We start from the raw sequence: 25,779 nt of genomic DNA on the forward strand, positions 1-25,779 counted from the left end.
AATGAATGACATTAAGCACTACATATCTGTCCCCTACAAACCCGCCAGTAATGGTCAAGCCGAACGTGCTGTTCAGATTGTCAAGAATGGTCTAAGCCATGTCAAGGAAGGCTTCATTCATTTTCGTCTAGCTCGTGTGTTGCTCAACTACCGCACCAGACCACATCAAACCACCGGTCGCTCACCTGCTAAGCTTCTGATGTGTCGTGAATTAACAACATGGTTATCATTAGTGCATCCGGACGTAACGGTCCAGGTCGAGAATAACAAGTATCAACAGAAACGTAATCGCGACCAAACGTCTGTGTACCGCAACTTCCAGATCAATGATCCTGTGCACTTGTTTAACTCCAGATCTGGTACCAAGTGGTTATCTGGCATCATTATCGAAAACATTGGTGAGATGATGTTTCTTATGAAGTTGTGTGATGGTAGATGGATGCGTAAACATGTTGACCAACGCAGGTTACATCATGGGGAGCCAAACATTGAACTGGCTCAAGTGCCTTTGTCACCCACTCCTGTATTTACACCACCTGCGTTTGAACCTGAGGCGTTTCCTCATGCAAGCTTTTCACCCACCAATGCTGAACTCCCTCTAGACCCTGTACCCCCTATTGAGAAGCCCACAGCAGTCGCAAGCAAGGACAGCCCTCCACTTGCCCTTTGAAGATCAGCTCTTGTCCCTAAGCCTCCTGAGCATCATGATTTATAACAAAAAAAAGGGTGGGGGGGGGACATGAGACTTATCAGTAGTTTATGCTCATGCCTGCATACATGGGTGCACTGGGGCGTGGCTAAGGAGAGTCATGTGACCCCCCCCCCCCCCGTTCCGGTGCTGTGCTGTGTTGTGCCCATGCCTGGATTCAACCTTTTGCTCCCACTTGAGAGTCTTCATCTATGTTTATTGAATACATTACAGGAGTTGTCTGCAAAAAGTAAAAGAGGGTTTTCAAGAGCATCAGATAAGTCATTTATTTCGATGAGGAAGAAGACTGTGACCAACACAATGTCTTGAGGACTTCCAGGCTCTACTGTGAGAAGGAAGAAGAGGGTTTCATTGATGTCAACATGTTAACTGCGTAAGTGGAGGAAATCAGAAATCTCAGAATGATAGTGGCCTTCTATGCCACTGGCAAAGAGCTTGGCAAGAAAAGTAGGATGCCAAACTGTCAAATGTCCAACACATGTCCTAAAAGACATTTTGAACCTTTTGTTTGAGAAAGAGGGCCTCTCACCACTGTCAAGAGAGGAGTAGCAGCATGTCCAGAGTTGAGTACTCAGGAAAAAATACAAACTGATGGCCGAAGATCGAAGATACGAGCTACAAGTGGAGGCTGTCAGAAGTTCAGTGAAGATTTTGAAAAGAGCCCTTGGAACGAGGATATGAGAACGAAGGTTCACAGTTTGGTCCATGAATCATGATCCTTAACCAAAAAGGAGGTGAAGATTTTGATCTCTGGGAGAACTTCCTCCCACCTCCCGAATCCCAAAATGGAGATAACAACCAATGGTCGAAGATCAGACTGTTTGAAAGCAGGAAAGATTTGACATCATCAGCAATGGTGGATTACTTGACTCTACTTGTAATTGGAAGAAATCTCACTGGCCTACAGTTGGTAGGGTCTATTTTTGTACCTTTCTTGTGGATGAGAGGGATGTTAACTGTCTTCCAGACTGATGGTATGTGGCCAAGGAGGACTGAACAGGGTGACAAAGGGTAAGTAAGAAGGACATAGCAGGATTTGAGAAAGTGAGAACGTGGCCATCAAGGCCCATTGCTAAGCAGGGTCAAAGCTGAACAGAACTTTTGCCACCTTCTCAAGTAATAAGGATAGAAAGACTGAGTATGTCTTGGTAAGATGAAGACAGAGCAGGACGAGTTGCTTTCACAGGACTTGGAGGCAAAGACAGAGTTTAGACATTCTGTTTCATCTCAGGCACCTCTGTATTCATGGCATTCGAGGTGACAAAGGGTATAGAGGGAGAGCACATACCAGAAACAGACTTGATAAGGGCACCTTATGACATGAAGGAAGCAGACCTGTTGGAGAGTTTGGACTTGAGAATTGTAAGACGATGTTTTCTGGCTTTCCTCAGGATGGCCATACACTTGTTGTGAGCCTTATGGAATGAACGAGTTACCCTCAGTTGGGTTAGTTCTCCATGTTGAGAAAGCAAGCTGCTTCACCACAACTGTCTTTCCAGAGGATTCAATGTACTAGGGCCGAGGGCCCGAGAGAATGGACAGAATAGCTGTAAACGGGATGGGATAAACCAGTGTATGAAAGAAAACATACTTTCATGAAAGTATTCCCACATGGAATCAATATCCGGTGCTGTGGAGATGGTGGTTCAATTATTCTGTGGACAGATTGAAGACCCTGTCAGTTGGCCTGTGCAAATATTCATATCCTGCATTGTTGAGGTTCTGCAAAATAACCAGAGATACTGTCTTTGATAATAAAATGATAAGAAGAGCCAATAGAACTTGGTTTTTCAAACCCGGGTGCGCGACCCCAAGTGGGGTCACCGAGCAAATTTTGTTGGGTCATGGGCGTCCGCTTACAGAGAAAAAAAATTGTCTATTTTCGATCGGTGTTCGCTTTTACGGGATGTAATATAAACGGTTCGTTCAAAGTATGGGAAGCGGCGCAACATGACGCTTGGAATGGGATCCAGCCGATGCGCGGGCTCGCTGAAGGGCGGTTGATTTTGGCGGGAAATTAGTGGTTTGACCCACGGCCTCTCAGACTCAGACTATCATTATCGTCTATTCACATCTTCACGTACGACTCGAGACCTTATTTGTGATGGCAGCACCGGCCAACAGCAAATCTCGAGAACGTTCTTACCAGAATAAATTTCTGGACCTTGGATTTTACTACGTGGTGGATAAAAGTGGGGCACAGAGGCCTCAGTGTGTGATTTGTTTTGAAGTGCTTTCTACGGAGTCTATGAAACAAAATAAGTTGCAGAGGCAATTGGCTACAAAACATGCACCTTATCAGGATAAGGAGAGAGCGTTCTTTGAGAGGAAATTTCTTGCACTCAAGAATACGCGTCTTGACAGAGAGGGTACATGCCATCAGACCAATTATCGGGCATTAGAGGCCTCGTATCGAGTGTCGCTCCATGTTGCCAAGACTAAAAAGCCTCATTCCATTGCGGAAGAACTTTTGCTGCCATGTGCAAAGGATATGTATCTCTGATGGTTGGGGAAGAAGCGGCGAAGAAACTGGCAGTTCTACCCCTCTCTGACAACACCATCCAACGCAGAATTGAAGATATGAGTCTGGACGTAACGGCTCAGGTCGCACAGAAGATCAAGGAATCGCCGTGGCATGCCATATAGTTGGACGAGTCCACTGATATTGCATCGTACGTGCAACTCATCGTCTGGGTCCGCTTCATCAAGGCTGATAACTTTGTCGATGAGCCTCTGCTCATCAAACCATTGGAGGCCACCACCAAAGGCGAGAACATTTTTGAGAACGTAGAGCAGTTTTATCGTGACCATGATCTGGACTTCGGAAAGTTGCTCGGTTCTACAACAGACGGTGCGCCAGCAATGTTAGGAGTGCGTTCTGGATTCAAGGCTAAATTGCTTGAGGTGGCTCCTCAGACCTCCATGGTACACTGAATGATTCACCGAGAAGCGCTCGCCTCTCTTACTTTGCCAGAAACCTTGCAGAGCGTACTTTCAAAAGTCGTAAAAGTGGTGAATCACATAAAATCGAGCGCCCTCAACACTGGGTTATTCAGGCTATTCTGCCAGGAGATGGACGCCGACCATAAGAATTTACTATTCTACACTCAAGTCAGATGGTTATCTCAAAGAAACCTACTTCTGCGCGTTTACGAGCTCAAATATGAACTGAAGGAGTTCCAACGCACACAAGGGAAAACGGCATGGGTAGCGTTGCTTGAGTCGGACTCTTGGCTGTCAGAAGTGTGCAATCTCGTTGACATCTTTGAACGTCTCAATGTCCTCAACCGCTCCCTCCAAGGCAAAGACGCCAACCTCATGATTTTTCACGACAAAATGAGCGGATTTCTGGCGACTCTAAAATTACTGGCAGACAAAGCAGCTGTTAAGCGCTTCAACCTTTTCCCCCGTCTGGTGCAGCATCTAACGACCTGCCAGTATGATGATACTGAGCTCGACAGTCTTTCTGGGGAGATAGCATGTCACCTTCGTTCGCTCATTGAACAGTTCGAACACTATTTCCATGAGCTGGATGTGCAGTCCTTTTCTGTGGTTCGGGACCCTTTCACGGCTCCACTGGACTCGATTGCTGATGAAGATGATACAGCACAGGAAGAGCTTGTACAGCTCCAGCAGGATTCAGGAGCGCAGGCTCTTGCGCGGACGAATTCGTTGTCGACATTCTGGTGCAAAATGCTGCCGTCATACCCGACCCTGTCACGGCGCGCCATTAAGGTTCTCATGCCATATCCTTCATCATACGTTTGTGAGCAGTCGGTCTCCACCATGGTGGTGATTAAAACAAAGTACAGAAATCGCCTATAAATGGAGCATGATATGATCCTGGCATTGTCATCTACTTCTCCACGAATGGAGAAGTTGGTTTCTGAAAAACAGGCTCATCCTTCTCACTGATATATCTAAATGTCATTCGGACTAAACTTCTGAAACATTCAACTGTACTACGTATTTGGATACTGTCGGCTATTCTCCGTTTACTCGTCTATGAAAACATGACGATGGAGAATAAAGTAAACAGTAAATGTTCTTGTGTCATATGAAATCTTATCTTGTATATTATGAATTGGGTTTTGAATCTTTTGGGTCGCACGATGTAGAGAGGTTCTGAAATTGGGTCGCCACTAAAAAAGGTTTGAAAACCACTGCAATAGAAGAACAAGTCTGAAGACGACGATGGTTCACGAGCGATATTTGACGATGTAGATTGTTTCAGAAGTCAAGGATGAGACCAATGTGATAATGTTTGACCAAGTTATAAAAATGATCAACATGATGTGGTACGAGTGACAGGTGCAAAATGTTTTTTATATTAGCTGCAAAAATATTAGCTGCAAAATGTCGAAAACCCGGTTTCGTTCAACAACTTTAAAAATTTGACCTTTTCATAACCTTTGAAGGTCACAAAACAATGTTGTGGACATTAAAATAAGGAAACAGGATACGTGCTATAGCTTATTGGAGTTAGTTCGTCAAAGAAGGTCGAAAACCCGGTTTGATTCCTACAACTTTGAAAATTTGACCTTTGTGACCTTTAAAGGTCAAAGGTCAAGGATGATGACCTTTGGTGCAAAACTTCCTCTGGAACATTCCAGGAACAATATAACATCATATAGGCTATATGGCATTTCGCACTCCTCGGATTATCCATACTTTTATGAAATCAGCGTAAAAACAAACTTGAAGGGGGCGCCACGGGCGCCACCTTTCGCCACCTTGTGACGAAAATGAAAAAAAAAAAATCGAGCTCCGTGGGGCTATGCAGGTGCCATTGGGCTAACCAAATACTGAAACCGCTGTCAGATTCGACAAAACCCCTCGGAGAAGATGCAAATTGAAATCGGCTACCCCCTAAAAACACGTTTTTTGGGTGTGGCGCCACCCATAATGGGCGCACCATGCCCATTTTCAGGAAAACACAACTAGATCATGATGTAAACCTCCCACCAAAATTTTGTCAGGATCGGATCAAAACCCACGGAGCTATGCTCGAGACAGACAGACAGACAGACAGACAGACAGACAGACAGACAGACAGACAGACAGACAGACAGACAACAATAACGAATATAGTGGTCACTTATTTTTTTCGTGAACCAACAAGGGAGATTGGATGGGAAGATAGTTATTCGTTGGCCCAAGAGGGAAGCAGTACCAGCAATACAAATCTGTATTTGGAAGTTTATAGATTAGGTCAAACCCATGGAGTCACAGACGGCCTTTGCTGAAATGCCCTGGCTTGTTGTGGTCGAGCAAACACTGGCATGATGACAGTTGAAATCAAAACAGTTGAGAAACAGAGAGGATGGGTGATTACTAAATTATTGTATGTTTGAGGAAATAGAGGTATAAAGAGAGTAATCATTGGGTGGATGATATACCACATAGACAAAAATTAGGTGGTTACATTGAGATATATGCAGCCAGGACCCACATGCATTTCAACCAATTGGTACAATTGGCCAAAATGCTTATGTGATGCCACGTGACGTGTTGGACGAAGCATAGCAGACTCAACAGGTATTACCAGGTTGTTACCTCTGCCACAGAAAGTGGACTGAGGCTACGTTTTCACGCGTTTGTCTGTCTGTCTGTCTGTGAGGATATCTCAAAAAGTTATGGACCGATTCGTACGAAATTTGGTGGAAAAGTAGGGTGTGTGACAAGGACGAATGGATTCGATTCTCGTGAAGATCCGGATATGATAAAAAAAATTTTAAGTGATTCTTCACCAGTGAGAGGAGGAGATTGGGACCATACTCTATGCAGAGCGTTGGTGCTGCTTAAGCAGTCTCCTTGGCTATTGGGCACAATCCTGGACGGGTCGCCACTCCGACACAGTACACCAGCATGCTGGCACTCATTATGCCGACCTCGGAAGGATGACAGGCCAAATTAACCCCACCTGGTATTAATTAAACAGCTGAGCGGGATCTAAAGCCCACCACCCGAACCATTAAGCCAACACCAGGCATTGCCATTGAGAGATAGGGCCAAAAACGACTTACTGCATTGCATATTTCAAAAAGTTGTAGAGGGATTATGACAAAACTTGGTGGATGAATTGGGTAGGTGACAAGAACAAGCCAATTAGATTTGGTTAAGGTCCGGATGCAGATCCAGCTTATCAATGGGATACAAAACAAACTGTTCAGCCTGGTGGAGGTATGCACTCTACCGAGTGTCTTTCTACATTCATATGAGACTGCTCCATGAGGTATGATCATGATTTGGTAACATTCCACATTTACTTGCAGCGTACATCCAAGCATGCCGAGCTCTTGTAATCGGAGCAGTTGTTTTGGGATTTTTCGGCTCCATTGCTGCGGTGATTGGAATGAAATGTACTCGCATTGGACCTAGGGCCAGGAAGAAGAAGCGTCTGGTGGCTGTTTCAGGGGGTGCACTATATGTGCTAACTGGTAGGTTTTTTGTTTTCTTGATGTTGTATAAATATTTTACATAATTTATTGTAAACATAATGGAAATACCATTTTTTTTAGACTCCAGTAATGTAACTTAAATATATAATAAACTTCACATAAACATCTTTTGTTGAGAGCTGTGTCAGCTGGTCATTATTCCAAGCATACCACAGCACTAACTCAAAACTTGACAAAATATAAACCATAATGTCTCGTAGTAAAATGTATAACCTGAACCCTGTTCTCAAACAGGGAAACATTAACACTGGACTGGTTCAAAGGTCACCAATTCATTCCAAACATTAGTTTCTCCAACAATGTTTTCTATTGGGGATTATAAAAGGGATTCAAAATGATTTAACAACTTTAAACTAGGAAAACATTAACGAAGAAAGTAATCACGAATTGAAATAATTTTCTACCTTTGTACCCACCTCTCATCCATCCTGTCAACCGACCAACCCATCCTCCCTCCAGGCATCTCCTGCTTCACTGCCATCACGTGGTATGCATCACGTATCACCACCGACTTCTACAACCCATTATATCCTGGAATGAAGTAAGGAGTGAATTCTGTTGCATGGTTGGTTCAGTGTAACAGTTTAACATCACCAGAAACAATCACTCCCTTCAGGAGCATTATCAAGTGTCCCCTACCTCCCCTGCCCCCGCCCCCCGTTTTTTTTTGAGCCGATGAGAAGGCAAACACAAGGTAGACATTTATGATGATGTGATCTAGCCTGTGTACAATAACCCTGATATGTCCTGCAAATGTTATTTGTTAGGTGAATATTGCTTAACCTCAAAGCTCGATAACCTGGTCGAACAGACTTAAGGTTGACATTAGGTATATTATGGTTGATATATGTTCATATATGGAAGAAGGCATTTCAATATGTTTGAGGTTTTATTTTCTTACCACCATAATCTTTTTTACCTTTTCAAATAGTTCACCTCATCAGCATCGTGTACAAAAATAATGGAATATTTGTCATCGCCAACGCCCCTCACCCTTGCAGGCTGACAATTTCTCTTTTCATACTCCTTAACAATGTCCCAATGTTTTCCTCATGTCCCTTATCTCTCACACTCTCTGAGCAGATTCGGTGCTGCCAAAGCAGTTCTATGGCAAGGATTAACTGTGGGTGATTTGCCTTTGTCTTCTAAGTGGTAGTCAGAACAGAAATGTGCAAGTTGTTCAGGGTGCCTGAGATAACTCTCCTACTCTCTGGGAAAAACACGGTGGGATCTTCATCATCCACAAACTAATGTTAGCACATGGGACACTTGGCTTAACATCCATCTCAGGGATGGTGCACTTTGTGATGCAACTCCTTGACTGTGAAACACCAGTTTGACAGCTCATAGTCGAATCGGGAATCAAACTCAGACGAGTACAGATCCAAAGGTGAATATGGTGCCTCCTTACCATCCTGCCAGAAATCAAACAAATACATTTTGTTTATTCTTCTACAATTTCCTGGGTGTGCACAACCCTCAAAACTCCTCCACCTTCCATATTTATCTCTGCCACCGAAGGTGAAGGAGGTTATGTTTTCAGTCATTTCTGTCTTTGTCTGTTTGCTTGTTTGTGTGCAGGATATCTCAAAAAGTTGTGAACGGATCTGGATGAAATTTTGTGGACAGGTTCGGTGTGTGACAAGGACGAATTGATTATATTTTGGATCCAGATTCGACTACTAGATTTTTAAAGTGATTCTTCACGATTGAGAGATTGGGCCCAAAACAATACATAGCACGATATCTCAAAAAGTTGTGGACGGATTCGGACAAAAACTTGGGAGATAAGTTGGATGCGTGACAAGGAAGAATTGATGTTCCAATTTGTGTCCTACACTGTTCAAAATATACATAACATTTCATTGAAATTAAATGGTTCCTTGATCATAGAATAACGTGCGAAGATGGACAGACAGAGTGAAACAATTGCTCAACTCCACTTTGTGAATGGTATGTAAAGGCCGATATACCATACCACATGTTTTTGCAAACCCTTATTTTTGTGCAATGAATCACAATAATTTTGAAACAAATGTGACCTCCCATTCTACCAAGAAGCCTTACATGATATGTGATGAAGTTGGCATACAATGTGTCAGTCTTGTCTTTTGATATAAATATCGATAGTGAAAATGTAAATATCTATAGAGAAGATATAAAAATGTTGAGTGAAGATGTAGAAGTCTGCAGTAAAGATATAAGAATGCATAGTGAAGATATAAATATCAATTGTGAAGACGTAAATACCTTTCAAGAATATATAAATATTGTTGTGGTTGACCAAATTCGCAAACCACCATTCAGGTCCCTTAGGTGAGATATCTCGGTAAGTATATGTGTAGTTAGGCCCAAACCCGTTGTCTAGAGGGAATAAATGTCATTCATGAGGGCTGCGACTCTTCAGGATAGCCGTTTTTCTTTTACTATCTTTATTTTGGACCAGCCGCCATTATTACCACCGCCAACCACGTCTCAACAGCCATCACAACAACAACCACCAACCACAACGCCGCTTCACAACAACAACCACCAACCACAACGCCGCTTCACCACAACCGCCACGACCTTTACCGTCACAACTCGCCACCATCGCATCACCGTCATCTTGCGCCACTCGTGGGCACCGATGCTGGACTCGTGCGAGGCGCGCACCGAGCAGCGTGTTCAAAAACATCACGGACTTTCCGCAGAAAAACGGATCAAAAACGACTCACGCCCACTTTTGTTCCGTCCAATCGGTGAGCGAGGGGCGGTTTGGCCCCGCCTCCAGGGCGTTGGAGGGCGGTCGCTATATGCAAATTCATGGATCAAAAAGCATTCACGCCCACTTTTCCTCGGGCCAATGGGGAGCGAGGTGAAAGGTCGGAGGCAGAGGGTCAAAGATGAAAGAGCGAAGCCACGGGGCTTATAAAAACGACTGCGTTCGTCAGGCAGTTCGCAGTTGGGAGTTCGCGGAGTCGGAGTGAAGAGGACGGAGCTGTGGAGAGGCGGCGGCGGCGAAGGCGGTTGAGGGGGTGCTCGCGTCGGATTCGGGGAACTGCGGAGGGAGAGGCCGGCGGCGCGACCGAGGTCGTGGTGGAGACGCTCGTCGCGGGACCCGAGATTTTGTGAAATCCTCCTTTCCCCGAGCATCAGCAACCCCCTCCTGTTTCCCCCCGCGCTGAGATAGTGCGACAAAAGGGGGCCCCCTTCCCACCCCCTACCAGACACTGTCCGCGAGGCCCGCGGAGTTGAGGCACCACCGCCACTTCGCGTCTCATCATCAGACGGGTAGGCCCGACACGGTCTCGGCCCCGGGCCCGCCTACCCCCCTCATCCTGGAGGGTGGTTCTCTTTTCTTTTGCTTTGGGAATATGTGTTGTCGGCGCCGTCTGTGAAGTAAAATTGTATAAGTGTTGCCGAGTGCCCGGTAGTCGGATAGATCTGCATTGTTGCATTTGCTTTTTGTCTTCTTCTTTTACATGTGCTTTTGGTGGAATTGTATATGTGTGCTTTCCGTTCATCGCGAAATAAATGTGCTTATTGTTGAACTGTTTTCCCGCTTCGCTTCGTCATTTCTTTCATTGAATCCCCATCTTGCTTCACGTAAAGGGTTGGTCGTGGGCTAAGACGCCCGATAATTAATCGAACCGTCGAGGCCGACGAATAACACCGCTCGGTTATCCCGATAGTACGGAATGGGTCGCTTAAGTGGCCCGTGTCCGAAGTGGACCTGCGGCGAGGTGCGATCGCCCGGTCTACCCTCCGTGTGGGTACTTAGGTAGGTCGAATTTGGCGAGCAACCCTATCCCACGCGGGGGCCGATTGGCACGATCGCGGTGAGACCGAAAGGTCCACCCGTGACTGGTTCCCGGCGTTAGTCCGAGAGGGTCACGACTGGATTGTCCGTCCGGTGGGCGACGTGCCGCGATTCTTGTTACGTGGCCGTCCGCACGCCGGCGGGCGCGAATCCGCAACAATATCTATAAACATATAAAAATCTAGAGTGAAGTGGTGAAAGTGTACAGTGAACATGTAAATATCTAAAGTGAAGATATAAAAAAATGTATAGTGAAGATGTGAAAACATAGTGAAGATATAAATACCTATAGTGAAGACGTAAATATCTATCATGAAGATGTAAATATCGATAGAAAAGATATAAAAATCTAGAATGAAGATGTCAAAGTATATAGTGAAGATATAAAAATGTATCGTGAAGATGTAAATATCTAAAGTGAAGATATAAAAAATATATAATGAAGATGTAAAAGTATATGGTGAAGAGATAAAATATGTATTGTAAAGATGTAAAAATATATAGTGAAGGTATAAAAATATTGAGTGAAGATATAAAATATGTATAGTAAAGATGTAAAAATATATAGTGAAGATATAAAAATATAGAGTGAAGATGTAAAAATATATAGTGAAGATATAAAATATGTATAGTGAAGATATAAAATATGTATAGTGAAGATGTAAAAATACATAGTGAAGATATAAAAATATATAGTGAAGATGTAAAAAATATATTGTGGCGAATTCGCACCCGCCGGCGTGCGAATGGCCACGTAACTCGAATCGCGGCACGTCGCCCACCAGACGGACAATTCTGTCATGACCCTCTCGGACCAATGCCGGGAGCTTGTCACGGGTGGGCCTTTCGACCTCACCACAATCGTGCCAATCGGCTACCCGCGTAGGATAGGGTTGTTCGCCAAACTCGACCTTCCCAAGTACCCACGCGGATGGTAAACCGGGCGAGCGTACCTCGCCACAGGTCGACTCCGGACACGAGCCGCTTGGATGGCCCGTTCCGTACTATCGGGATAACCGAGCGGCGTTATCGTCGACCTGGACGGTTCAGATTAATTACCGGGATGTTGCACCCACTACGAACCCCTTACGTGAAGGAGGATGGAGAGTCAATTTAAAGGAAGGAGACAAAGCGAAAAGGGCACAGTTCAACATGCAAGCACTTTATTACGCGACACACGGAAAGCACGTAAATACAGCCATACACAAAAAGCAAATGTAATACAACCGACTAACGCGTACACACGGCAACACTTACACAGTTTTACTTCACAGATGGCGCAAACACACATTTACACAGAAGCAAAAGAAAGAAGCCACCCTCACAGACAAGGAGGAAAACAGGCCCGTAGGCCAAATGTGCGCGGGACCTAGAGAAGCAGTTCGGTCCGGGAGACCGGGGAGGTCTTACCCACGTCCTCGTGACGCGTTGGCGGGCAAGCCGCAAAGTGTCCGCGCCGCTGTGCCCCAACTCCGGGCCCCTGGCGTGCTTGTTGGCACCACGTTTTGGGTGGGGGAGGAACGGGGCCCCCTTTTGCACTATCTTGGCGCAGGGGAAGGAGAAATTGTTGATGCCATGGGGGCGGGGAGTGGCTGGCTGAATTGGGTCCCGCGACGAGATGAGCGATCCCCCACACCGCAGCCTCGTCGCCGACTGCCGTCCTCCTGGCCTCGGACCCGAGCTCCCCTGCCCCGACCAGCCGCCCGCAGCTCCACCGCACGCACTCGACTCAACTCCACCGAGACGCTCCTTGACTCCAAAAGCAACTCCTCGACGACACACTCTCCTCCTCGCTCAACTCCAGCGCCCGAGTCGCCTTCCGCTCGCACCTTTATAGCTCTCAGGAGAAGCCGATATGCAAATATGCGGATCAAAACGCGATTGGAGGCGGGGCCACGCCAGCCTCTGTTCAGCCATTGGTTGGGCAAAAAGGGGCGTGAACCTCCCTGGATCCCCATATTTGCATAAACGGACTTCACCTATGCACGCTTGGAGGCGGGGCCAAGCCGCCTCGCGTTCGCCCATTGGATGGAGGGGAAGTGGGGTGAAGCGTTTCTGATCCGAATTTCCCCCTCGGAAAGGCCGCCATTCGCGCTCGCGGCTCGGTGCGTTTGGCACCAATCGCCGAACGGGCCCGAGACAGCCCGATGTTCAGTGTTCACAGGTGGTGCGGGAATGGCCGTAGAAGCGATGATGTGGGATGAGGTTGTGAAGGTAAAGGCGAAGCTGGTGGTGTGGCGTCGTTGTGTGGTTGGCGCTGTGGTGGGGATGGCGTGGTTGTTGAGATGCTGTTTGTTTGAAATAAAAGATAGAGAAAGAAAAACGACTAACTCATAGCATTGCAGCCCGGATGGATCACATAAATTCCCTCTATACAACGGGTTTGGGCTAACTACACATGTACCTATGGAGATATCTGACCTGAGGGCCCTTTATGGTGTAATGCGAATTTCCACAGCCGTAACAATATATAGTGAAGATATAAAAATATTTTATGAAGACATAAAAAAATATATTGTGAAGATGTAAAAATATACAGTGAAGATGTAAAAATATATATTGAAGATATAAAAATATATCGTGAAGATGTAAAAAAATATAGAGAAGATATAAAAAATATATAATGAAGATATAAAAATATATCGTGAAGATGTAAAAATATATATTGAAGATGTAAAAATATATCGTGAAGATATAAAAATATATAGTGAAGATGTAAAAATATATAGTGAAGATATAAAAATATATAGTGAAGATGTAAAAATATATAGTGAAGATGTAAAAATATATAGTGAAGATGTAAAAATGTCTATTGAAGATATAAAAATATATAGTGAAGATGTAAAAATATATAGTGAAGATATAAAAATATATAGTGAAGATGTAAAAATGTCTATTGAAGATATAAAAATATATAGTGAAGATGTAAAAATATATAGTGAAGATATAAAAATATATAGTGAAGATGTAAAAATATATAGTGAAGATATAAAAATATATAGTGAAGATGTAAAAATATATTGTGAAGATGTAAAAATATATTGTTATGGCTGTGGAAATTCGCAATACACCATAAAGGGTCCTAAGATCAGTTATGACGCTAAGTTCATGTGTAGTTAGTCCACACCTGTTCTTGAGGGGGGTTTTGTGCGATTCATCCGGGCTGCGACGCTTTGAGTTAGCCATTTTTCTTTTCTCTATCGTTATTTTGGATCCAACAACCTCAAACCAACCAACGACAACGGCAAAAAAGAAACCTGCGCTAGTGCACGGGTTTGCGCACCCCTCTGTGGTGCCAAGGCTGGCACAGGAAGGGGGGCAGGGCAGCTCCCTCCCCATTGGTGGAGGCCCGGCGTGAGGCGGTCGGAGTGGGAGCACGCCCCCCTTCAAGAGCCTTCTGGAAACGCCTCGAAGGGAGGTGGAGCCGCGAGCGGGGCGCAGCCCCGCGCGGCGAAGGGCGGGGGCCCCACCTTACAAAAGGCAAACGCACGCGAGGCTCTCTCTCTCTCTGATCGTGGCTCATGTTGGCTGTCTCTCTCTCCAAAAAGGCTCGATCTCTCTCGCTCTCTCTCCAAAAAGGCTCGGTCTCTCTCCTTGCGTCTCGCTCTCCAAAGCGCTCCCTTCCTCCTCTCTTGTTTCCGCGCTCATGGCCCGGCACGGCCTGTTGGTGGAGACGCGGATGGGAGGCGCCGCAGTGCGGTCTGTGGTGGACCTGCGCGTCCGGACGAGGGGTGCCGGAGAGGGTTCGCCGGCCGCGTGGGAGGCCGGAACCAGGCGCGACCGCGCTGACGGTAGTAGGAGAGGAGGTCTCGACGGTCCATGAGGGAAGTCACTTCATTTCTTTTCTTTTCAGGCTTTTGTATGTGTGTTTGTGGCGCCAGTCTTGCAAAGTAAAACCTGTATAAGTGACTGTGCTGTAAATAATTGCCTTTTATTCGGTCGTAGTGCTTTCCTTTGTTCCTATTTGCCTGCTTTTGTTCCTATTTGCCTGCTTACGTGTGTGAAATAAATGTGCTTGCTTGTTGAACTGTTTCCCGTTTCGTTTCGTCCTTTCCTTTGTTGAATCTCCATCTTGCATCGTGTAAGGGATTGATAGTGGGTTTAAAACACCCGGTAACCAATCTGAACCGTCAAGGTCGACGATAACTCCGCTCGGTTATCCCTGTAGCACGGAACGAGCCGCTTAAGTGGTTTGTGTCCGGAGTCGACCTGTGGCGTGGTACAACCCCTTGGTAGGTTACCCGTGTGAGTACTTAGGTATATCGACTTTCGGCGATTCACCCTATTTCGCGCGGGTAGAATGAGGGCTGGGTTGTGGTGAGGTTAAACCCCCACCCGTGACTAGCTCCTTGGCGATAGTTCCAGGAGGGTCACGACTGAATTGTCCGTTCCGGTGGGCAATGCGTCGCGATTCGAGTTACGTGGCCGATCGCACGCCGGGCGGGTGAAATTCGTAACAATATATTGAAGATATAAAAATATATAGTGAAGATGTAAAAATATATATTGAAGGTGTAAAAATATATTGTGAAGATGTAAAAATATATAGTGAAGATGTAAAAATATATAGTGAAGATGTAAAAATATATTGTGAAGATGTAAAAATATATATTGTAGATATAAAAATATATAGTGAAGATGTAAAAATATATCGTGAAGATATAAAAAGATATAGTGAAGATGTAAAAATATATAGTGAAGATGTAAAAATATATTGAGATGATATAAAAAATATATAGTGAAGATGTAAAAATATATAGTGAAGATGTAAAAATATATAGTGAAGATATAAAAAATATATAGTGAAGGTATAAAAATGTATCATCTATATATTACTAAAACTCTCATCTTGTATGTATGTGTGTTCTCGAAATACAGCCAAAACGATATACGATAGCGCAAAAATTTTAGGGCCACATTACTTACCATTCTCCTGTGGTGTGCAGTATCAAGTTTCGTTCAAATCGGGCAACGAAAAAGTTAGTAAAAATCAATTCCCGATTCAGGAAAGTACTCTTCGGGAGTATTTGATCAATGCAAACAACCTCAGCAGTATAGTTCGCTGGAGCTATCGGTTTTTTTCTTCTTTTTTTTTTTTGCAATGATTTTTTTTTCATCAACCGCTGTCACAACAGGAACCCAACGGGTCCACGGGTCATTTAGTGAAAATATAAAAATGTATCATGAAGGTATTAAACTTCAGAGTGAAGATAAGAAATACATAGTGAAGATGTAAAAATATATGGTGAAGATATAAAAATGTATCGTGAATGTATAAAACTCGAGAGTGAAGATATACAAATATACATTGAAGATGTACAACCGGGCGTAGTGGCGTGCGCCTGTAATCTGGCTACTCGGAGGATCGCTTGAGGACGGGAGCTCTGCACTGGGCCGCGCTATGAGAGGGTGTAGGGCAGCCCGGAACCATGGCGAAACCCAATCCTTATCCCTGTGTCATAAGAGGCGACCAGGGTTGCGTCAGGAAGGGCATCTGGCGTAAAACCTATGCCAAATCAGTATGCAGATCATAACGGATGATCCGCTGTGGCGACCCGTAACGGGAGCAGCCGAAAGACGAACAACAACATTGAAGATGTACATGTCTTTAGTGAAGATATGAAAATATATAATGAAGATGTAAAAACATATAGTGAAGATGTTGATATCTATAGTGAAGATGTAAAAGTGTATAGTGAAGGTAAAAAAACTATATAGTGAAGGTATAAAAATATATAGTGATGATGTAAAAGTGTATCGTGAAGGTACAAAAACTATATAGTGAAAGTATAAAAATGTATAGTGAAGATGTGAAAGTATCTAGTGAAGGTACAAAAATATATAGTGAAGATATAAAAATGAATTGTGAAGACGTAAAAATCTATCATGAAAATGTAATAATCTCGTGAAGATATAAAAATATATAATGAAAATACAATTTGTGCTTTTTCCTTTATAGTTTGTTTATATTTTTGCCCTTGTAAAACTGGGCTTCTGGTGTATCAAAATGATCAATGACTGTTCCCTTTTGTGCTTTGTATGTCATGCGTACAGGATTTGTTAGGGGAGGGTGGGGGAGGTAGGAAAGGTGAAGGTTGTTAAATTAAGGAGAAAAAAACAAAAACGGGAGAAGCATATGGGTGAGAGGGGGGTTGGGGAGAGAAGGGGAAGAAAAAAGGGGGTGAGGAAGTGAGAGTGGGCATGGGGGTTGGGGCGGACAATGGAGAGAGGGCAAGAGAGAGAGAGAGAAATTGAGAAAGAGGAAGAGAAGGGTGTGGGAGAGAGAGAGAGAGGGGGGGGGGGGGAGGCAGAGGAAGGCAGAGAGGGTGAGAGAGGAAGAGAAAAGGGGAAGGGAGAGAGAGAGATTATAATTAACAAAGCTGTGTCATGGTTCAATGTGGACAAGAAAGGTGTTAATATTTCAACCTCGTGTATGTGGCAGGTACGAATTTGGCTCGGCTCTCTACATTGGCTGGGCTGGATCGTTACTCGCTTTGGGAGGTGGTGCAATGCTCTGTGTAGAGTGGTGCACAGATTCAGAAGATAACCACAGATTGTAAGGAAATACAAATAAACACACAAGGAATGATAAACACAAAAGAACACCATTTCTCCAAGCATGCCAGTGCTTTGGTAATTTTACACTACTTTCCCCCTTCCATAATACATGCTAGTTTTCCTCCCCTCTCCTTACACTTTTCTCTTATCAGCATGTATACCCCTCTTTAGCTCCCTCCCCCCACCTCCTGCCCCTCATTCACAGACCCCTTCTCCAATTCTCCAGCTTTGTATTTTCTGCATTACTGGTATAATTTTCCAAATTTAATTCCCCCACCTTCCAATTTAATAGTACTACTTGTTGAGGCCATTTCACTAGGAAAGTGACCAAGCCGAAAAGTGGGACTCGTTCGAGATGAAATGTAACTGAACTAGAACAGCACTCGGTAGAACGCATGCCTCTGTCAGGCTAAACAGTTTATGTTTTGTATCCCACTGATCGGCAGGATCTGCATCCGTACATGAACCAAAATCTAATCAGCTTGTTCTCGTCACCTACCGAACTCATCAACCAAGTTTTGTCATAATCTGTCCACAACTTTTGAAATAGTATGCTATACTGTATATCATTTATAGCCCTGTCTCTAAATGGTGAAGAATCACTTTAAAAGTTGAAAAATTCTCGTATCCTGATCAGGATCGTCACCAAAATCAAATAAGCTCGTCCTTGTCATACACCCAACCTGTCCACAAAATTCCATCCGAATCCGTCCATAACTTTTTGAGATATCCTGCTCACAGCCAGACAGACAGACGAGACGGACAGTAGTGAAAACACAACCTCCATCCACCTTCGGAGACAGAGGTAATTAACATTGTCATAATGTCACTCATAGCAGTTATTGTTGGGTTCACAATTAAGGAAATATAAATTAATTGACTTACTTTGTAAAGGGTTATATGGCTAAACAGTGAATTTTTATCAAGCCAAGAAAGGTGCTTTTTCTTTTCTTTTGTGTGCAGCACAAAGCTGCGGGTGCAGCTTGTGCCACTGATGCAACACTCTCTATAGGTAAGAGCAAGAATTTGTAATTTGTTCAGGGTGTTGGTGATACCTTGCCTACTTTTTGCAAAGGACACCGTGGGATGTTTAACGTCCACCAACTTATGCTGGCAAATGGGATGCCCAGTTTAACATCCATTCGAGGGACGGCGCACCCATTGATGAATCACCGTGGCTGTGAGGCACCAGGATAACAGTTTGTAGCTGAGCCGAGATTCAAACCGAAGTGAGACGGCTCAAAGGTAAGTGTGTATACCTCTGGGGCATTCTGCCAGACCAGAGGGGTGCAGAAATGATCCTCTGACAACTATCAACTGTCGGCGGACAACTATCGACATTCATGTGACTTGATCGCTCCCAACAAGCCGAAAGACCACGTCTTGACATTCCAATGTATAGTCCAGAAGACGAAGGAACATACAAAGCTTGAAACATTGCCGCAAATGGGCAGTTACAAATTTGATAATTTGACGATGAACTCAGGAGAAAGTGTAGCTAATTTTGTGGCAAGACTGAAACATCTTTGTTGCGTACAAATTCATGTCAGATGAGTACGCAGCCAGGCTCAAGTGTAGATTTATTGTTGGTCTACAAGATCATAAGATGGTTTCTGTGATGCTTCGCATCAAGTTTGGGGACATTGCATTTATCAAGGCAGTTGAAACCGCATTGGCAGTCGAACAATCACTCAAATATCACTGGTCAGAACACATAAATCGACATGGGAATAAACAAGGTATCTGGTTAAAAAGAGCCTTCGGTAAGAAACAACACACAAAGGATTACTGCAGGCCAGTCACAACACTTCCAGTCAGGTAACAGCTCAGACCTGTGGGGGTGTGGAGGTTGATTCTTTGGTCATGGTTTTCCCTTTAAGGATAGTGTGTGTTTGAATTGTCGCAAGGTAAGCCACCTGAAAAATATTTGTCACTGAGCGACATCACCCACTGTACATGTCATGGACAATGACCCTGGTTGAGATATGGGTTTTAGTCAGTTGGCACTGTAAAAGCTCAACCATTAACAATGTATGTGGAAGCTAACAATACCATCACATTCCAAGTCGACATTGGTGAGGCAATCTCCATCATCAGCAAACAGACCACTTGCAAGCTGAAAAGTCTGAAACTCGCCAGTTTAGACCTCAAGCGGTATACCGACACCAGTGAGAAAATAAAGCCGATTGGGGTAGCTGATTTCTCATTGAGTTTCCACGGCCAACATACCGGGCTCGAGTTAGGTGCAATTTGAGGAGGTCGATCCTTCTTTCTCGGTCGTGACTGGCTGAACCACATCAATCTGAACTGGTCAGTCATTCAGCTTGTGCAAACCATACCACCTCAGTTGGAGCAAATCCTTTAAAAGCATAACCGCCAATTTTTCAATGAGCTTGGTAAGCTCAATGATTTACAGGCCAAGCTTGTCATGAATGATGGCGTGGGTCCTCATTTCTGTAAACTGAGGCCAGCTCTATATACCCTTTGTGACATGGTGAAAGATAAGTTCGGCATGCTTGAGGCCTGCAGAGTGATTGAATGGGTGCCATACTCAGACTGGTTCTTTCCAGTCATCACGGTACTGAAGCGGAATGGTGATGTTCGATTATACAGGCACTACAAGACTACGGTAAACCCAGGTCTTCATATTGAGCAAATCCTCTTCCATCGATACAAGAGATATTTATCTCTTTGCTGATGACTCCACCCTCTGCCATACCATGTCATCCCTCAGACCGACGTGCAGCAGCTTCTTCGCTCACTGCAGATCTGGGTAAATCACAAACTGGTCCAACACGTGGAACATGTCTTTCAATCCGGAGAAATCTCACACTCTCACTATGTCTTCCGGAAAGGACCATTTAGAAAAACCCCCCATCCACTTTCTCCACAATCCTCTGGAAGAAGTCCTTTCTTTCAAGCTTCTGGGTCTCACTATCTGCCATGACCTTTCCTGGGAAAGTCACATTTTCAACCTCGCCTCCAAAGCCAGTCGCTGACTGGGAATCTTCCGTCGTGCAAAGTCCTTCCTCGGCCCACCTGAGCTCCTGACCACATACAAAGCTTTCTTCCGCAGCCTGATGGAGTACTGCTCTCCCCTCTGGGCTGGTGCTCCTGCCTCCCACCTTTCTCGGCTTCATGCTGTGGAAACCAAGGCATTTTGGATCATTAGTATCTCCAGTGATGAGGATGAGTCTTTGGGCCTCTCACTCTCTCACTGCAGGCAGGTCGGTGGTCTTTCTGTCTTCTACCATCTCCTCTCCGGTCTCGCCCCCCGGCTGTGTCTGTGATTTGTCCCCACCATATTTCCACAAGGCGCTCAAGGTCCGCCAACAACCTCCTTATGGTAAAACTACCAAAATCACGAATCACTGCTCACCTTCACTCTTTCATTCCTCTTTTTCCTGCCTTTGGAATATACTCCCTCATTCTGTTCAATCTCATTCTTCCCTCACTTTACTCTGATTCTGTGGTGGGTGAAAACAAATAAATAGTGGATGTATGTATTAGTATAACTCAGGAAAGATTGAAAGAGCATCGAAGTCTGGCTGTCTCAGTCGCTTCTTCAAAATGTCTCGTTTCTTGCTCGCCTGAGTCAAAAATTTTCCACCTCAACCTCCTCCTCTTCCGACGAAACTTCTCCCACCTGGGTAGTTTTGTACAGCTAGTGTGGTTGTCGTTCCATTGTCAAAGCTCTGTCCATATGTACACTTCAAACCACGAAGGCAATATGCATGAAACAACGTGACTCACAAAGTAAGGTTTATATCCATGTCATAAAATCATTATAATAATCATTACAATCTTTGCTATTTAACCCAAAGTTGGAGCATGATTGGTAAGTGCCAAAACATATCCACACACTGGTGGGCCTGCACACTCCACCTTTCGGGGTATAGGTGAAACTCCTCCAAGATCCTCCGTAGGTTTGGCCTGGAACATATCTGGACCAGTTTCATGGTTGGTACCATATTGTGAGAGAGGCCTTACATGGGCAGAAAGGACTAATGCCAAAGGCTGCCTCTGGCCTTAAGACTAGCAGTGACTGAAATATGAACAGAGAGAAATAAACCCCCTGTCCACAAACCAGTAAAGGCCCGGTCACACCTTGACGTTTTAGCCAGCGATGGCAACGTATTAAAATGTATGTAAAACGCTGGCTTACGTTGAACTTTTGATGTTTTTTTTTTTAAAGATTCGGACGAAATTCATAGCGACTTGGTGTTATGTATAACATATTAGTAATGGACACAGAACGTTTCGTTGTGTTATAGATAACTTATACCAACGAATGCTGAACCTGTTGTCGGCCTACACAACCGATGCCCAACGATAGTCTAACTTCGGCATAGCGCGTTGCATGCATCGCCGACGATGTCGTGACGTAGCCTATTAAAAGGCTGACGCACAACGATTCGAATCATAACTGCCGTAGAAATGGAAGTGACAACATCGCGGTCACACCTTGGCGATCTTGCCAGCGTATGCCGACCTAAGAAAAATGTGTCTAAAACGTTGGGGCACATCAAATACGGTATGAGTAAGTTTGGTATGCGTGAGTAGAACGCTAAAGTACGCTATCATACATCGTAGTAAGTAGAGTATGTCAAGAAATTTTAAACATGTTCAAAATTTTACGACGTACTCGGCGTATGACACACGTTCCGCATGCGATGGGGATAAGTTTTACACACGATATGTGGACGCTTACACACGCCCACAAAGGCTACTTATAAGCTACTCATAAGTCGAAACATGTCGCGGTAATGTCTTTTTTACGCGAAACTTATTTCTAACTTATGTTTGACGTGCTTTGAACCAATTCTTTACGTAGTCCCAACACACATCGACGTATGTAGACGTATTCCAATGACGTCTTCCGGTCGACAAAAAAAAAAATTAACGTGTTTCTAGCTTACAACTGCCATATCAAGACGTGTTCCCAGCGGTTTTGGGAATTGGTACATAAAAATGCTGCTCATAAAAGGGGAACCCAACAGTGTTTTCGAGTCCTTTTTGAGTCGATGTCCATGTCAGCAGTTACAGTATCAGTATCAGTATCAGTATTAGTATTAGTAGTAGTAGTTTGTTCATGTTGGCAGTAGTAGGTGAGTGTGAGGGGGAGGGTGTGGGTTATGATGGATCGTCCTTGCGTTTAACGATTTAACGATTTAAATGATAAACTCAACGATTTAAATGGCTGCATCTCCACTATTGAAAGTAGATGCTTGCGCTCAACAATTGGATTTTTTTTACACTCAACGACTTTTAAACGGTACCACTCAACTATTTTCATTGTTATCAATGAACGATTTAAATTGCTGTCACTCGCCTTTGTTTTTTAACGCTGGCGTTTGGAAATTTGAAGCGTTTCTTCTGAACGTGTTAAAACGCTCAAACTCGACTATTTTAAATAGACGCTGCCGATGGACAATTGGAATCATAGCCAAGCTAGACATCGAAGTGTGAACATCCTCATCATGCTGAAGAAAAGTTTGAAGAATGCTGCAAATAAGTGTCCTGGCCGTGGCCGTGGACGCTGATACAAGGACGATCCATTATACCGACGTCTTTCAGCCTATGAGTAACTTAAAAGTAACGTCTGTCGATGTGTGGCAACGATCGCGTAACGTGCCAACAACACGTTAATCATAGGTTAGAAATAAGTTTCGGGTACGCTAAACATTACCTCGGCGTGTTTCAACTTATGATTAACTTACAAGTAGCATGTGTTGACGTCTGTCAACGGTCGCAGACCGTGCATACAACTTGTGGCCAGCGTAGCGGAACGAGTGAGTCATACGCCGGCATACGTCGTGAAATTTCAAGCATGAAAACATTTGAGGACAACCAAAAAGTACAACGTTTAAAGCCAGCGTACAACGACGTATGGCAGTGTTTTTCAGCGTGCTCTCAATGTTATCAAAACTTACCCATAACGTATTCGACGTGTGCCAGCGTTTTAGAAAAAAAATTCAAAAATCGGCATACGTTGGCTAAAACGTCAAGGTGTGACCGGGCCTTAACTTTCGCATCATACAACCCTCGTGTCAAACACGACCAATCAGGATAAGATAGTGTACTTTTTTATGAATTGAGCTTGGGGGAAGTGCCCTCACTTCTTGGGGCACTCTGGGTACCAGCGACATCACAACAATGGTGTCACATTTCTCACCGCACTTAGCAGGGCATTTCCTAAGAAGGAATTTCCTCCTTCCATTGAAACCAACTTATGGGGATTGTCCATGCTCGCAACCTTTTAAATGCTGAGCATCAAAGTAAGGAAGCAGCATGTACCATTTTTAAAGTCTTTGGTATGACTGAGCCGGTGTTTGAACCTCCTCGACTCGGTATGGACACTTTAACCATTACAGCACCGAGTCATTACACCACTGAATTGAAGAGAATTTACATCTTAATTTTCATCCACAATGTGTTCTGTCTATTTGATAATTGCTATATTTGGGGTTTCTTCTGTGTATTCACAGGCATGAATCATATGGAAGATCAGCTGGAAGGCAATGCAGAAATGCTCGACACCTAAAACACCAGTCCAATAATAAATGCCCATCACCAGTTAAAACACGAACTGATCCTTTTTCATTCTCCAATACCAACTATGAATCTGGAAATCATAACTCAAGCCACAACCCTCGTGCCAAACACATGGCTCGCTCCAAGCTCTGGTCCAAGCAAGTGAACCACAATCTGGTCACCAAACATCCACACAGCTCCAATTCCAATGGATTTTATGAGGATCATGATCAATGTGGCTCCAAACACAACCCTTCAACCACAATAGCAAACATCAGCCAACCAAAAACAAGACCCAACCATAATACCAGCGACAGCCCAACCCCCAAGCAAAACCCGAAGATAAACCACAAATCTAGCCCGAGTCAAAAGCATAACAGCCAAAATCCAAGCCTCAAACAAAACCATAACCACAATGGTTGCCTTAACAGAACAATCAATCATACCTCCCAAAACGTCTCTGGAAACAGAAGGGCAGGACTTCAGGAACCATGGACGACAGGAGTTGATGAGCATTATCCAAGACAAGAAGGTAACCAACATTACAGATATTCAAAATGATCGGGCCAATAATGGTACATTAACGCAATAATGGTACTTTAATGCTCTAACACTAATGAACATACACCAAAGAGATGACACAAAGTGAAATAACACTAATCCCATGTATGAGCAACTATACCAAAACTATGGACTTGGATGGGGGTTACATCGTCATGTAAAGTTTTGCATTTAAGAAGCAGTGGGAATCATTTGGGGGGCAAAGGGAGTGTTTCCGGAATGATGGCCGTATGTTAAATAGAAAGGGGGCAGCAAGGTTTGCAGTTGGAATCAAGGAAATAATTCAGACTTTTTTTTAGGTCAGCGGAGGGTGGGGAAACTACAAAACAAGGAACAGATGATGTAATTGTGATGACTGAGGCCAGGCAAGAAAATGTAATTTCAGGAAGGGAAAAGTTAAACATATTCTACACCGATGCCAGGAGTTTAAATAATAAGATGGAAGAGCTTGAGGCAAAAGTAGATAGCGAAGAGTATGATATAGTTGCAGTGAGTGAGACATGGTTTAAGGAGGAGAGTAACTGGAGGGCAGGATTAGAAGGCTACAAGGTGTATCGGTGTGATAGGAAGGATAGAATAGGAGTAGCAATCTGGGTAAAGGACAGCTTTGCATCAAGAGAAAGGGGTGACATTAATGAAGGAATAAATGTTGAGGATTCTGTGTGGTTCGAGATTAGAGATACAGATTGTAAAAACAGTAAGATACTAGTAGGATGCTTTTATAAGGCTCCGGGTGTGAAGGAAGAGGAGGAAGGAGGAGTACATGAAGAATTCAAAAGGGCATGTGGTGAGGGATGAGTATGGATTATGGGGGATTTTAACTTGCCAGGGATAGATTGAGTCCAGGAACAGGGAAAGAGCAGAGCAGATAAGGATTTCATAGATCTATTGACCCTCGTCAGAGGAGAGGGTATTGCAATTGGGTCCATTTGTTTGTCTGTTTGTTTGTCCGCACAGAATTTGAGTGTTTTTCTCCACAACCGCTTGTCAGATTGACACGAAATTTTCATCACAGGAGCAACGACTCCTGTAGAATGTTTTAATGATAATTATGACATTATAGGTCACGTGGTTTGCAGCCATGTTGGAAAAAAGGAAAAAAATTGGACCTCTGTATCTCCGAAACTGCACCAAGGAAAAAAATTGAAACTTGG

At 44.1% G+C, this 25,779-nt stretch overlaps 1 protein-coding gene across 4 annotated transcripts in view; it reads left to right on the forward strand.

The window, feature by feature from the left end:
* The window catches only part of LOC147012831 (claudin-10-like), a 62,376-nt gene that overhangs the window by 5,140 nt on the left and 31,457 nt on the right, over positions 1 to 25,779 (forward strand). For 2 of the 4 annotated variants that reach the window (XM_085854096.1, XM_085854094.1), the window contains exons 2-5: positions 6,985 to 7,149; positions 7,630 to 7,711; positions 17,415 to 17,528; positions 24,019 to 24,596. In XM_085854096.1, the coding sequence (XP_085710222.1) occupies positions 6,985 to 7,149; positions 7,630 to 7,711; positions 17,415 to 17,528; positions 24,019 to 24,596 (939 nt within the window). The remainder of the gene's footprint in view (positions 1 to 6,984; positions 7,150 to 7,629; positions 7,712 to 17,414; positions 17,529 to 24,018; positions 24,597 to 25,779) is intronic. The other 2 variants (XM_085854095.1, XM_085854097.1) reach the window with 2 other exon arrangements.

This window comes from Eptatretus burgeri, chromosome 14 (assembly GCF_056783735.1).
Source record: "Eptatretus burgeri isolate ZD-2024b chromosome 14, Ebu_testis_v1, whole genome shotgun sequence".
Taxonomy (NCBI): domain Eukaryota; kingdom Metazoa; phylum Chordata; class Myxini; order Myxiniformes; family Myxinidae; genus Eptatretus; species Eptatretus burgeri.